This window comes from Rattus rattus, chromosome 14 (assembly GCF_011064425.1).
Source record: "Rattus rattus isolate New Zealand chromosome 14, Rrattus_CSIRO_v1, whole genome shotgun sequence".
NCBI lineage: Eukaryota > Metazoa > Chordata > Mammalia > Rodentia > Muridae > Rattus > Rattus rattus.
Genome location: NC_046167.1, coordinates 25,023,623 through 25,038,466, shown reverse-complemented (window position 1 = coordinate 25,038,466; position 14,844 = coordinate 25,023,623). Strand labels below are relative to the sequence as shown.

Below are 14,844 nucleotides of genomic sequence, written 5' to 3'. Positions count from 1 at the left end.
TTCTTTTTAAATTTTATTCATTTTTCATGACTGTGAGTTGACTTCACAGCCTCCTCTCTACAAGGAAAGTGCTTGAGCCCCTGAGCTAGATCCCCATTGTGAGATTATCTCAACTGTCCCATGCCTCTACACAAACCCATATTTCTTCCCCACACCTTATTTGCTGTTCCAAATGGAAAAAAGTTTCGTTCCTATGCACTGGAATTTTCAGAGACCATGACAAGCCTTTTAGGATTTAGCTTGGAGTCAGGGGTGGGATCTCATTTGGTATCCACCTGTCCATCTCTGTCCCTGTGCCCAAAGCCCTGTTTCTCCTGGAGTTGCAAGTGCTTTTCTGATTGTGGCTGGTGCTCCATCATTTTGCCTCTAGGCACCACACAAGGTACTGAACACTGGCCAAATGTAAGAAATCAGGTAGAATAGTTGGCCATGCTAGTCAGTGGGCTGTGAGTTGCTTCTCATCACAGACATTAGTTAATGACCAGCTTCTTTTGATCACCACTGTATTCCAAATTCTTAGCTGTGATTTATTACATAAAGATCATTTTCAAATAGTTTTCCCAGGTGCTAAAATATTTTACAAACATTAAGGCATACAATTCCCTTAAGAATACACATGCTTTTTCTCATGGTCAATATAAAAAGGAGACATGGAGAGAAGTCACTTGCCAAGCCAGACGAGCTAATGGTAGGAAGTGTCATGATGAAGCCAAGCCTCTGCCTGCTGAGTTCATGCCTCTACCTTCCTTCCTTCCCCTCTCTGAGTTTTGTTCCTGGCCACCGTCTCCCTCTGCCTTTTCAGCCCACAGCAGTCTAAGCTGGGGAATTAACTAAGAATATACCTGTGGGTCAGTAGAATAGAATAGTCAAATTGTCTGTGTTCTGTGTGTAAATAATAATGTTGTTAACAAACAGTTAACATCCTTCCTTGGGTGACATATGATAAAATGAACTTAAAAGGATTAGATGAATCTTGCTAATGTGACCCATCATTATACTCAATGTATATTCTGTGTTAATTTTAAATAACAACAGGCTGTGTGTCTGTGTTCCTTAATGTATGTAATGAAGGGTTACAAAAGAGAAGATTGGATACTATGTTTAAGGTTTGCACCTTGGGTTAAATGAATCAAGGGCACAAGGGCACAGAGAGCCCTTCTCATGTTCTCATGTTAAGCATGAGAACCTTTATATGAACCTCTTAGTCATGTCTATTGGGGATGAAATTGGCCATTCAGTCTTTGAATTTTGCAAAGGTCAAATCTTGTAGATAAAATACAGTTTTATTTTAGCCTACTAAGTCACTAATGGTGCTGTGTAAGTTTTACATCCATTCAGTTTCAACAATGTTCAGAAATCAGTACAAATCACTTGGTGTTTATGCCAAACAAACATTTTGCATTTTCTCCCTTCTCATATCCTCCTTTCCTTTTTTTTCCCCCTCTCGAATCAGAGTTGTCACGATGAAGAAGACGATGATGGTGAAGAAGAAGTGAAGAGCTTTGAAGTAAGATGGATCATTCTAGAACTGCCTTTCCTCCACTTGGAGACATTGTTTCATAGCTTATAACGGACTTTTGTGTTTCTTGCTTCATGGCTTACTGCAGCTTATTGTGTCCGGGAATTGCATGTCAGAGCTGAATGGACTGACCTGAGTCCTAGTGTTTGCTAAGAGAAAAGCAAGCCGTGTAGAGCCATCGAATCGTACAGTAAAGCCCATATGTCCAGAATGAGTGTACCTGGCAGCCCATGAAGATGATACCACTTCAAATTACTCACATGGCAGGGATGCTGGTGTCTGTAATTGCCAATAGACACGAGAAAAATACTTATGGAAGAGCAACACACCACCAGGTTTCTAATGACTCCATTGGTGTTAGATTCATTTGTTCTTTCCTGAATCAATTGGCCTCTTGACGTCTGCCCAATTAGGTCACTCATTCAGTACACATATGTAAGTGGTTGCCATGGTGCAGTTTGCTTGCATGGAATAGAGGCGCATCTTTTCTAGGATAGATTTCATTTCATGATTATTTTCTCGAGCATTTTCAGCCTTTAAATATCGCCTATGATTTGAGTTACTGCTTAACGTTAACCGGCTTTAAAGACAGTTAAGTTCATTCCCCACTTTGCTTATAGTGTCCTTTGGCCTCTGTAGGTGACTAGCTAGCTGTTAACTACCACTTTCTTATTTGCTGTACTTTTTTCGAGAAAGAGAAACAAACGGGAAGGTAGTGGAGAATAGATTCTTCCTATTAGTTCATATATATATGGACTTTGAGCTAGAAGTCTGGAGAAATACGAGAAGCCAGCAATGAGTCCTTAACTCATGGTGGGAACACAGCACATTGAACCAAGGAATAAACTGATGTCACTTCCAGAAATAACCAATGTGACCCTCTCTGCAGTACTGAAATCAGTGTATTAAAAAAACAAAACAAAACAAACAAAAGAGCAACCTAAATTGAGAATGACCCATGACTATTGCTGGCTGAGCAAAACACCGTGTTTAATTTCCTATACAATCCTAGCTAAAGTGCGTGAGTTCTAGTCTTAAGTCCATCCTCCCTGTAAGGAGACAGGTAACTTAGAACATTCCAGGAGCAGCAAATGATACTGTTTTCCTTTGCGGGTTATCCATTGTCTCCAGAGCAGCTGTTTATTGCTATTTTGCTTCTTGTCCTCATCCTTCCTTAAGGTCACAGGATCCCAACGCAGCAAGGTAAAGACATGTGTATGTGTGTATCTGTCTGGGTCTGAGTTTCAGTTTCTTGTGGCATTTACCTGTATTAGACCCAAAGTCTTGGACTCTTTTGTGAGAAGAGGTCTTCAGAATCGCTCTGCCAGTCTGTAGTGCGTAGCATCCCTTCTTTGGTTTATTCTTCTTGCCAATTTAAATGACTCATGTTTTGAAGTCGTGTCCTCCGTGCTCACTCTCAGCTGTATATTGATCTGGATGAGTCCAGTCATTTAGTGGATGAATGTATAATTAGAAACTGTCTTGTACAAGAAAGGGCCTCAGCCTTGCACTCTGAATGTGACTTGTACCAGACTTCTTACTTAAAGAAGACACAGGAAAACGGCCTTTTCTTTTCTTCTCTTTTTTCCCCTTTCTTTCTTTGTGTTTTGTTTTTGTTCTTTAATTAGTACCTGGGATGTATGTATCATAATTTTAACATTGACTTTTGGCACTTCGTTAAATGAAAAGGACACCACCAGATGATGGTTTCTGCCTCTTGGCATTTCAAATATTTCATCTGGAAGTTTTGCAAATGGAAGACATTTCGACCTAGAATTACATGATGTTTTTCCTTTGTATGATTTCTGTGAAGTTTGAGTTTTATTTTCATGACGCTACTTTTAACAGGAAAGTTGATCATAAATATTCCTGGAAGGCAATGCTCTTAATGGTTTTATTTCTGGAATGATGGCTATTAAGAATCTATTTAGAAGAAAGAAATTGTAATGTTTATAGCTCACTGGAATATGGTGTTCTTATTAGATATCTGGATCATTGTAATCTAAAAAAATCCAAGTGGATGACAACGTCAGATTCAGCCCCAATCTGGTGGATACCACAGCCCATGGCACATGGTGGACTTCACACTGAAAAACAGTGTGAGCTTCTATAATATTTAATGGTGGCTCCAATAATAATATCTTAAATTTAGGTTTTCACCTTAGATAGAACTCATATGAATTATTAAGTGATGGAAACATGAAAGAGCCTTCTAACATTAACCAAACACTTGGCTTCCTGGTTAGCATGGGTGCTTATGAGCAAGAGTCCCTGATAGGTGTGCCAAGAGGAGTGGATGAGATGGACCAGGATGAGGAGTTTCTAGCCAGACAGATTACTAAGAAGGTCGAATGAATAGCCAGTCTTAGGGATCTGAAAACCAGTGGAATTGATTTACAGGCCCAAACTTGCAGGCTTTTGAGATGTTTGGAAAGGCTGACAGGACAAACGTGATGTTCAGAGAGTAGGAGGTGGGTCAGGCTGGGGAGAAGAGTCAGCCACGGTACAGAGCTGGGGCCAACTGAAAGGAAGGCTGCTTCTGGGTTTAGATCATTGGTCAAGTTCATCTAGTGAGACCTGATTGTTAATCCTCGAATAGAAGTGGGCCAGCAGCTTGTGGCCAGCCTAAGAAAGGATTTTAAAGCTCCTGGAGATTGCCACTCGCTCATAAGTAAAACAGTCATCCACGTGTGAGTATTTTTACTTACACACCAGTAGTTTTCTGATTTCTGTGTGATGTTGGAGATTTATACCTAATTCAGTAACATGCTGCTCTTTGCATATGCATGCTATATGAATAAGGGTCTTTGTATTTCTCAGTTTAAAAACAAGTCGTATGCAATCCATTACCTATAAAAACCATCTACTCCAAGGCTGACCACTCGGGGCGAACAAAAACAGGAAACACGTTTACCCAGACAACTGGTCGGTTATTTTCCTCATCCCTTTAGAGGATGTTCACACTGCGGTGTCTAGTTAGTTGTTTGATGTAATGTCTGTGTAATCTAATTGTGGAATTTTCCCCTTAAGGTAAACTGAGTGAAGTACTACTTGGCAGTTTCAATAACTCGTAGGACAAATTATGTTACATAAGCTTGGAAAGAATTAAAAAGTATGTGGGACATGAATTTTATCCCAGTGGGTTATTAAGACTGGCCATAGCTTCTACTCAAGTTCTTTATAACATAGTTAGCTAAGATGTCCAGGAGAGTACAGAAACAGCTATGATAAGAAATGTGTTATTATAAGAAAATTCCCCCCATTGGCTAATGCAAGAAAATTTTTAAAAAAATCACAGAAAATGGTAAATGGGGATCAAAATGCCAACTCTTTTTCTTCTCTCTCATCACTTGTGTGTTTTATTGGTGCGGTCCTGCTGAAGCTCTTCTGGCTTACATATCAAGTTTAAGAATGAGTTCTTTATTTCCCCTATAATATAATACAAAGCTGCTTCGTAGCTGCCCATTTAAATCCATAACAGCAAACTTTATTATTATTTTTAGATCTGTGGTTACTTCAATATTTAAATCAAAAAAGGGCAATTAAATCTTTGGAAGAGGCCAGCATATTCTTTTTTTTTCAGGTACACCCAACAAGTCAACTATTCTAGTTGAATGCTTTATTTACCTTTCAAATTTATCAGACTTCATGGAAACATTATTGTTATGCTGTTCCTGTTGAGCAATTGAGGATATGACTTTAAAATAGTCTGGGCTTGGGAGCTGGCTCCTTGGTTCAGAAGGCATAGTGCTCCTCTGACTGCAGAGACCCAAGTTAGGTTCCCAGCAGCCACACAGGGCAGTTCACGACCACCTCTAACTTCAGCTCCAAAAGATCGGATGCCCTCTCCTGGCCTCTGCGGGCATATGTATTCATGCGCCCAAGGTTAAAAATACAATATCCATTTGAAAATATAACTCAGTAAGCACATTTTAACTTCCTAAAAACAGTTTCATTTAAGATTCTAAAATACAGTTTACAACCCAATGAAAATCTAAGTTGGTGACGGTGACCTGGCAAGGGAAAAGGGTAGAAGACAGACTTCTCTCTTCCAGGCTGTCCTTCTCATATGCAAAGTCAGATCCCTTTGTTAGTTCTCAGTTCCAACTCAGATAACATAGTCTCAGGTACCTTAGTACCTCTGAGGTCCCATTTTTATTATCATTACTACAACTGCTGCTGCTGCTGCTATTACTTCTTCTTCTTCTTCTTCTTCTTCTTCTTCTTCTTCTTCTTCTTCTTCTTCTTCTTCTTCTTCTTCTTCTTCTTCTTCTTCTTCTTCTTCTTCTTCTTCTTACTACTACTACTACTACTACTACTACTACTACTACTACTACTACTACTACTATAATTTGGATTCAGGACAATTTGTGGAGTCCTAAGTATTAAATTTGCCCGTGGTAGAGCTTGCACTCTGGTAAGGGTTAAGGAGCTTTGCGTGTTCTCTTCTGGCTGTGTCTGAGACAGAGCTAATGGTGTATCTATCGTGTGTGCTGCAGTACTCAGACCAGTATCTAGCTTATGGCTCAAGACATGACACAGAGGATTAAAGAATCTATTTAGAGCCAAAGTGTTTAATGAGCTGATAATAGATAATACTTCCCAGTGATGCATAACATATGCTGGGCCCCTCTGAAGATTTAGCTTTGAAGAATTCCAATTTTGTTTCAGTAGTTTTAAAAGACTGAATTGAATAAAGATGTTCTGTCCCAAGGAACTATATAATTTGAATTCTGGATAGGTTTCTTTAGCAATAAGAACCTGAAATGCCTAAGAGTCAGACTTAGAATTATGATTATGAAATATTGGTCTAGCAATTCCTTTATCAAGGAAGTTGCAAATTTTCAACACTTACCAATGGAAGCTGTTACCCATCTAGGATACAGACTAAAGCATCACAAATGAGTCATACAGGGCCACAGGCTAAGGAGTTGGATAGAACGCGGATACCATCTGCCAGCTTCATTTATGTTTATCGACCTGTCAATCTCATACTCTGTGCTGCTAGCTCAGATCTCCTGGTAAACAGCTTGAGTGCTGACATGTCATTAGGGGTGAGTATCATGGTTCCATGGAAGTAAGAGTTATGAAAGAAGTGACATGCTAGAAGGAATTAAGGAAATATGTGAAGTAATCATAGCTGCTGAATGGTACCCTTGGCTTCTTAGTGATGGGAGGCCTGCAAGAGGCCTTATGCATATATGTGGCTCAGTGGCTTCTGCAGGATGGGAAAAAGGATGAGTGTCTTTAATGTTGTCTTGGTAACAGAAGTTTATCTCTTCATGCCTCCTGGTAGTCATTGGTTTTTTTCAACCAACTCCCAGGAAGCCAGAGCCACCTTAGCTCCAGCTTGTCCAGAGCCCAACCCTGAAGCCTGCCCTTCTCCATCAGGATGGGGTCTCCTTGGTGGATGGTTGGAGGAGTGGTCACATTGAGATTTCATAATCATCGCCTCTTACGGGGCCTTTAGGGCTCAGAATCCAGTCTAAGGCAGAGAGAGAGAGAGAGAGAGAGAGAGAGAGAGAGAGAGAGAGAGAGAGAGAGAGAGAGAGAGAAATTGTGGGATGCTAAGTCTCATATGAGAAAGCTCCCAGGGAGCACAGTCCTTTACAATGCATATGTATATAACACATGCATCTGAATATATGACCTTTCCACAGTGTGGAGAGGACATGTACTTAAAGTTACAGTGGCCTATTTTTTACACATACAATAATTTGAGCCCCCTGACAAGGCTTTTAAAAAATAATCTTGGATGAAGCTTTTCCTTGACCAACTTATATAGAATAAATAAGAAAGAACAGAGTCAATGAGAGTGCAGACACTTGGATAAAATGCCCATGTTCGAATCCCACCTACATCGCCTACCTATGTGAGCTGTATCCTCAGGTTCCCTGTTTTGAAAAAAAAAAAGGACAAATTACAGATATTACTGTACACAGTCCTTTTGAGCATTAAATTAGTTAACACTCGTAAAACTCTCAGAACACTGCTTCTTATATGGTTAGCTCTCTAAGGGTCTGGTGTTATTGCTGTGTTTCATAGATAGTACTTTCTCTAAAGAAAATCAAAGAAGTCCATTGAGAGGGACTGTCACAGCAGAGTGAGCCTGCCATGTAGAGCTGTCTGTACAGTGCCAGAGACCTGAGTGGTCGCCTGTGTGTTAGGTGGCCTTCAGCAGGCCACCTTGGATGGCTTAAAATGAAGATCTTGGCCCTGGAAATCTGAGGGTCATACCTACTTTTAATTTTTTTTCTGGGTTTTCTGTTTGTAACATGTATGTTATTCTTACCTCTGAGGACAATCTCACAGTTCCTAACGCTTTACTATTTGGTCAAGGTGTCAATTTTTTTATTGCTCTGTCTGAGAACTTGGAATAAGGTGGAAGAGGAAAAAATTTCTGTCGGTATGAATAAAGATATTTCACAGTAAAATATTATATGGGAAATAACATTTTAACTTGAATACATCTGTATCGTCTTTTCTCACTTGATACATAGAATATCATGTAGTTATATATAATGCAGTAAGATAGAGAGATGCAGTATTGCACAATTAGGAGCAGGAGCTCTATTAAGAGGCAACCACTTGTACAGAATTCATTTAGGTTAGAATTAAGAGGGCCAGGTGTAATAGTGCATGATTTTAATCCCAGCATTCAGGAGACAGAGAAGCAGGTGGAGCTCTGTGAGTTCAAGGCCATCTTAGTCTACAGAAATAAGAAATAAGAATTATATTTGAGAATGGAGAACCATGGGCACTGGGGTTGTAGAATTATGGTCTCTAAATAAAACAAAAAAACAAGGACTGTTAACAAAAAAACAAGTTAACTCCCTGTTCCCCACAAAGTAATATGATGATCTGTATTAGATTTTTTTTCTCATGGCTCTTACAAGAGCAGCTTGTGGAAGGAAGGGTTCATTTTATCTTACAGCTGAAAGGCACAGTCTGCCGTCAGGGAGCAGCCATAGAGGCACGAGCATGAGACAGCCAGTCACATTGCATCTCCAGTCAGGAGGCAGAAAAGACATAAATGCTAGCACTCAGTCATCTTCATTTCAGTCAATTTGAGATTCCCCACCCATAGATGACACTTCTACATTCTGGGTGTGTCTTCTCTTCTCTGTTAAACCCTACGGCAAACTTCCCATAGTCACAGAAGTTATTGGTCTTGTTGGCTAGGTAATTCTAGACCCTGGTAAGTTGACATGGAGATGAACCATCACATGATCTAACTATGGAGGTAGCCTTTTTTTTTTCCTTTTGTCAGGCTTGGTCAGTCGAAGAAGGGTGTGTGGCATTTCCTTTATGCATTTAAGTCATTTTAAGCAAAAGCAAGAAGAAAACGAAGGCAGTTTTAAATTAATTTTGTGCTCAAGATAAACCACATTGGCTTAATCTTGCTAATGTGGTAAGTCTTGACTTTAGAATTATTCTTCTCATAGATTATAATGGGCCATTAGTGGAGCTGCATTCTGTGGTAGAGAATAGATTCTACTGACTAGACATGCTAGAAACTGTTTCAACTGATGTATTATTCAACACACTTGTTCTATTATTTCTAAAAGTGCTGAATCAAGGAGTCACATTATGCACCCTAAAATCCAGGTACACATCATATTAGAAATGAACTATAAAAGCACACCATGCAATAAACTTTGCCCCCAGAACCTTACTCATGCTGGCTGGATCTTTCACTTCTGGCTTGGTGTTTCTCTTGTCTGACTATGTTAGTGAGGTTGACTTAAGCCTTTATTTTAGCAAAATATGCTTTGAATAAAAACATCATTTTTCTTTTCTGATTTTATCAGAGAGGCTTAGAAATTATGCCCATCCCACAGAGATGTAAGATTCTGTGAAATTGTTACAATGTTTGAAAATGAATAAAAGTTAGAAAGAAAATATCAAATGAACTAAAGTGGGCCATCTAGTAATTATTATTCACTTGCATTAATATAATTCTGAAGTCCTGTTTGATTGAAATGTTGCTTAAAGTAACTAAGTGTATTTCCACAATACACCACTCACTTAGTTTTTCAAATAAGAAGATATCACTTTTAATACTACAAATTATGGTCACACCTACATGGTACCATAGTGCCATATTATCTTTTTCTGTCCTCATTTTCTTGAACACTTCCAAACTCCTCTACATCAAGTATAATATGACAAGTATTTGCTGGTTTTGTGATTGCAACAAGTTCCCATCCTTCCATGCCTCTTATATTGGTAAACACAAGACAAGTTGTTTCTTAGGAAATTGAAAAGCATACATCATTAGGTAAAGTTATAATTTTCTAAGTGTTTCTTTTTTAAATGGAATCAACTCTCTATGAAGGCCAATCTGACTCTATAAAACCACACGATTAGCTGCAGAATAGACTAAGACTCTCACTTTTGCAGGTGGATTTCTTTAATCTAATTTGGCTTGTTTGCATTGTAAACCAGCACATCCCTCTGCTTCTCAGCCCTGTTGTCCTTGTTACTTGGTTTGTCAAATCTTCTAGATCTCATCTTCCCTTTTAGTTGCTGATAATTGCGATTCTTCCCATCTCCCCTTGTGTGTAAAGGCACTGAAGGATGTTTGGAACATCACTAAATGAGAAACATTCTTAAGAGAAATTGAGTTTCTGGAAATTTCTCTTTGCCTAGATTATAGCAGCTTTCTCATGGCTGTTTAAGGAATATGTGAAGACCTTATTGGAATCTTGGAAATGCGGAGAAAGAGCAAGGCAGCTGAGCTCTTTGTTTCAGTGCGCGGGCTACAGATCGGTCAGCCACAGCCTCTGCTATCCCAAAGTCCAACTAAGAGAAATTTTTTTTTTTTTTCCGGAGCTGGGGACCGAACCCAGGGCCTTGCGCTTCCTAGGCAAGCGCTCTACCACTGAGCTAAATCCCCAACCCTAGAGAAATTTTTTAAGCAGTCTGGCCTTGGCTGTCTTCAGGTTAAAACACCCTCTCATCTACATTCCTGGGGATTATTTTCTCCCTCAAGCATCAAGCACCAGTTGAAGTTCACCATTCTTTAAATTCTCAGCTAAGGAAAGTTGTTGAAGAACTGCGTGTGTCTTTATCTCCCCTTCAGAAGGTTTTCTTCTCCCATCAGAGGGGGAAGCTTTGAGGGTCTCCTGCAGAAGATGCCATTTTGTCAAGACTTGCAGTTACATAAGAAGAAAATGTCCCATTCAGTACCTGGTATTTCCATTCAAGGAAAAGGGCAGTTTGATCAGGAGTCTGGTTTATGACACCAGTGGATCTTGAAAAGATGCCAGTTTGGTTAGAATGGCAGAAACCAACAGGTTGGGGTAGCTGTTGGGAACCAGAGTGTTTTGTCTCAGGGAGCATCCAGGTTGTGGTATCAGTTTTGGTTTTTTGGTCATTTGGAACGTGAGAATAACTAAAGACAAAATTGCAGTGTTGTTTCTTGTAAGACCCTTATTGGAGTAAATGGAATCTGCAAGGAGTAAGAAACCTAAGAGTAAGAGAGTTTTAAACAGCCTACTTCAAATGCTGGATATGATGGAGCTGGGATCCACATCTTTCGTAAACTTAGGCAGGCGTACCTCAAATTCCAGGGCAGATTATAGCGCGCACGCGTGCGTGCGTGCGTGCGTGTGTGTGTGTGTGTGTGTGTGTGTGTGTGTGTGTATGTGTGTGTGTGTGTATGTGAGAGAGAGAGAGAGAGAGAGGAAGAGAGAGACAGAGAGACAGAGAGACAGAGACAGACGGACAGAGAGAGACAGAGACAGAGAGAGACAGAGAGAGAGCACGTACATGTGTGTGTGTGTGTGTGTGTACACTCTAAGAGAAAGAAAAGGAAGGAAGGAAGGAAGGAAGAAAAAACATATTCTGAATTTGAACTTTGCTTAGGAAAGCTCACACACGATCAGTTTGAAGGAAAAATATCAATTCTTTTAATGTAGTCTATCTTCCTGTCTTAGTTATCTAGATTTTTTCTTTTATGGCATGACAATATATCTCAATGAAAAATTAAAGTAATACAGATGGAAATGGTTCTCAAAGACAATCAAAAACAAATAGACTCCTACATGGATCTGACAAGATCCCAGCTCAATGGAACTAAGAAAATTTGCAGCCTTTCCTCATCAAGCGGGGTTGCTTTTGTTTTGTGGTTGTTCTTGTTGTTGTTTGGTTTTGTTTGTTTGTTTTGCTTTTATATCAGTATTTCTCACTTGTCCAGTTTTTTTCAATATTCTTAGTTTTTCCCTCAGACACATTTATTAGTGTTGAAATTTAGTTGTCAGATGTGAGAAATGGGAGAGTGGTCTTTGTCTAGGGAGTATGATTTTAAAAGAAGTTGATTTGCCCTCCTGTCAAATCTCTAGTTTCCCTGTGCTCAAGTACCCAGTGTGATTTCAGTGGTGAAGATACCAGCAGCTTGACTTTGCTTTGTGAGCTGTGAGGATATCCCTGAGCCAGTCTGCCACGGTGGGAGCGCAGACAGCAGATGGTTGGTTCTACCTCCTCGGAACTTGTCTCACTGCTGTTCATGGCTTTCTGAGGGTTGTCTTTGTAATTTGGTAGAAGGATGGTTCTTTTTAACTTCCTAACTTCCTGGCCATTTTGGTTAGAGAAAATAGCAAGGGACAGTCCCCCAGTGTGATCATTTCTTGGCGTTGTGTTCCCCGAAGTCTCTTTTGCAGATGGATTCGGTTAGGGTTTGTTGAATGCAGGTTTCATTTCCAGCTCTGGCGACAGGAGGGAAGTCAAAGATTGTTGGGTCTGAAAGGAAGAATCAAACGTTGATCACGAACATTAAACCATGACTGAAGAGCAGACGAAAGGGTCTCTTTTTTTTCTGTTTTCTCAAACCTGTGTTGTAATGACAGTACGGTTTTGTGTGTCTGTGTGGTTTTGTTTCTGTTCTGTTTTTGATTTCTCAGGAAGAGGTTTAAACATGAAGGCAACCCTTTTAGGCGTTAGCATGGCTACAGATGAAGCACAGCGGCCTCTTTTCTGTTTCCTCTGCTTCCATTTAGGCCTATCACATAATTTAAGAGAAAAAAAATTTTCATCACAGGAGCTCTTGACTAAAGTACGGGGGAAAAAAAAACCAACAAAAACACCTGATCAATTTTGTTTTTGCAGCACGATATTATCAAAGATTTAAGAAACAAATTTGCCAGCCTCGGCGAGAACTCTCTGGTAACAGCATAAATGTCTGTGTCGGTTGCTTTTGATTTGAAGGTTTCCTTTCCTTTCTTTTTCTTTCTTTCTTTTTTTCATTTGTTTGAGCCCATTTCTCCCTCCCCGCCCCCTCCTTTCGGTTCTTTATTTCTCATATTCTGTAATGAGCAAGCCTTCATTTTTTAAACCTCTTCCATCTCTCAATGTCTATTTTCCGTACTCTGGATGGAAAGTTGACGGCAGCACAGTTGTCATCCTGGCTACTGCTGCAGCACCTACTGCCCTAGGTCACATATGTTTTGGCCGTTGTGTTAACGGACATGATGCTGATTGAGCGTTTCATGTCCCATTGACTAAGCTTCTCTACCACGCCATTTTGATGGACGCGCTGTCACAGGGCTCTATGCAACTTGCATTCTGCAACTTATACTGCTTAGTTCCGTCTCAATTCTCCAGCGAACTGGATTGCTCAAGTGAATGACCATACCAGCCTTGAACTCGCTGTGCCTTTATATTTTCCTTACGATTTCCTTCTTTATGTTCACAGCGGTAGCTTAAGTGGAAAAGAACAAACAGCAGCCATTGCTCTAGCGACACCATACAGTCTCTTTTGTCACCTCCTCAGAACACAAAATATAAAGGCACATTGCTTCTCTTATCCTTTGGGGGGCAGTCGGGGCGATCCGTATCATAAATCCACAACTCAGTTGAAGCCTACCTTTTTTATCCATATCAGCTTTCAATTTTGCTTAAACTCCAAGACGTCTGAGTTAACGTTCTTTTTGTTTTCGTTTTTTCTGTAATTCACTGGTAACTTGCAACTCGAGCCATTTGCTGAGCAGTATCAAGTTATGGCCATGACCTAGGAGATTGCCAAAAATAAATGACCAACTCTATGCACAGATGTATCAATCGGAACGTGCAAGTTTCAAAGATGAAGTGTGAAACAGGCTTTGGACTGATCAACCAATTAAAATTGAGAAAAAATGCATCCTGATAAATCAATACTAAAAGTATATCTGGAAAAAAATATCAAGGGAAAAACAAACAAAACCAAACCATGAGTTGAATATGTGCTTATCTGTTTTGATAACATTGTTGGTATTGAAATGGTCCATAATGTTGTCATAGAGCCCATACATGAAGAGATAACTAGAAATGTGGTCTGTAGAGAGCTGATCTGATGTCTGATGGCCACTACATAAGTGATTGGGATTTGTGTTCAGGAAAAGGAAATGGAAAAGCAGAAGCTTCTGTACCAGCAAGCCAGACTGCATGACCGCGGGGCCGCCGAGATGGTTCTCCAGACCTTCAGTGCCAGCAAAGGTAAGGTTTGTGGCTGTCCCCCAGAGGGCGCCATTCAGCACTGGGAAAGGTGAGGTTTATCCAAGTCCCACCAAGAATGCTGCTTAGAGCCAGCGAGAGTGAGGTTCATCCCTGCCCTTCCCGCCGCCCACCCACATGCTCCATTCACGAGATACAGATACAGATACAGATACAGATACAGAGTTTGCGTTCTGATAAATCTTTATTTACATGTGCCAGACAGAGGCCATGCCTAGTCCTCAGACCATAATTTGCTGAATTTTGATAGAAATGTTTAGAATTTAAAAATATATCATTTAAAATGAACAAGAGATCTCCTACCTCATTAACCAGCCATTTAAAGACTTATTTTTCTCATGTTAGTGACATCTTTGTGAAAACACTTTTAATTTCTAAATATAACTTAAAAGTTGCAAAAATTAAATCACGTAATAAAATTAGCCAGTCACAACACACAATTGAGTTCACTTTTGTATAGTCAGAATGTACACTCAGAATAGAAGGGTAGAGCTTCTGTGGGCTTTCGCTATCAGATATATTTTTATGCACTTACCTACCACCAAAAAGGAAAAAAACTTCAAAATTAGAATTTAAAAGAAAAACTATTATTTTCATAGTCTCTTTCATAGCTTGTGTCCATGGGTGGATTTGGAATGTCTAACATTAAGTGAGGTCACACCATCTCAGAAAAAAAAAGCCTCACACCCTTTCTTATATACAGCTTCTAGCCAATTTTCTAGACTATGTATTATATTTTGTATGTTACCTACAAGCCTATATACATGTGAGCACAGGGTATATAGGTTAAATAATGAGGAAGGACTGAATGTAGTTTGGACGTGAAAACGACA

General features: G+C 39.8%; 1 protein-coding gene across 1 annotated transcript in view; it reads left to right on the top strand.

Annotated features, from left to right (window-relative positions):
* Positions 1–14,844, top strand: part of Ryr2 (ryanodine receptor 2) — a 393,422-nt gene that overhangs the window by 316,042 nt on the left and 62,536 nt on the right. The window contains exons 79-81 of the mRNA XM_032885202.1: positions 1,454–1,507; positions 2,699–2,722; positions 13,894–13,993. Coding sequence (XP_032741093.1) covers positions 1,454–1,507; positions 2,699–2,722; positions 13,894–13,993 — 178 coding nt within the window. The remainder of the gene's footprint in view (positions 1–1,453; positions 1,508–2,698; positions 2,723–13,893; positions 13,994–14,844) is intronic.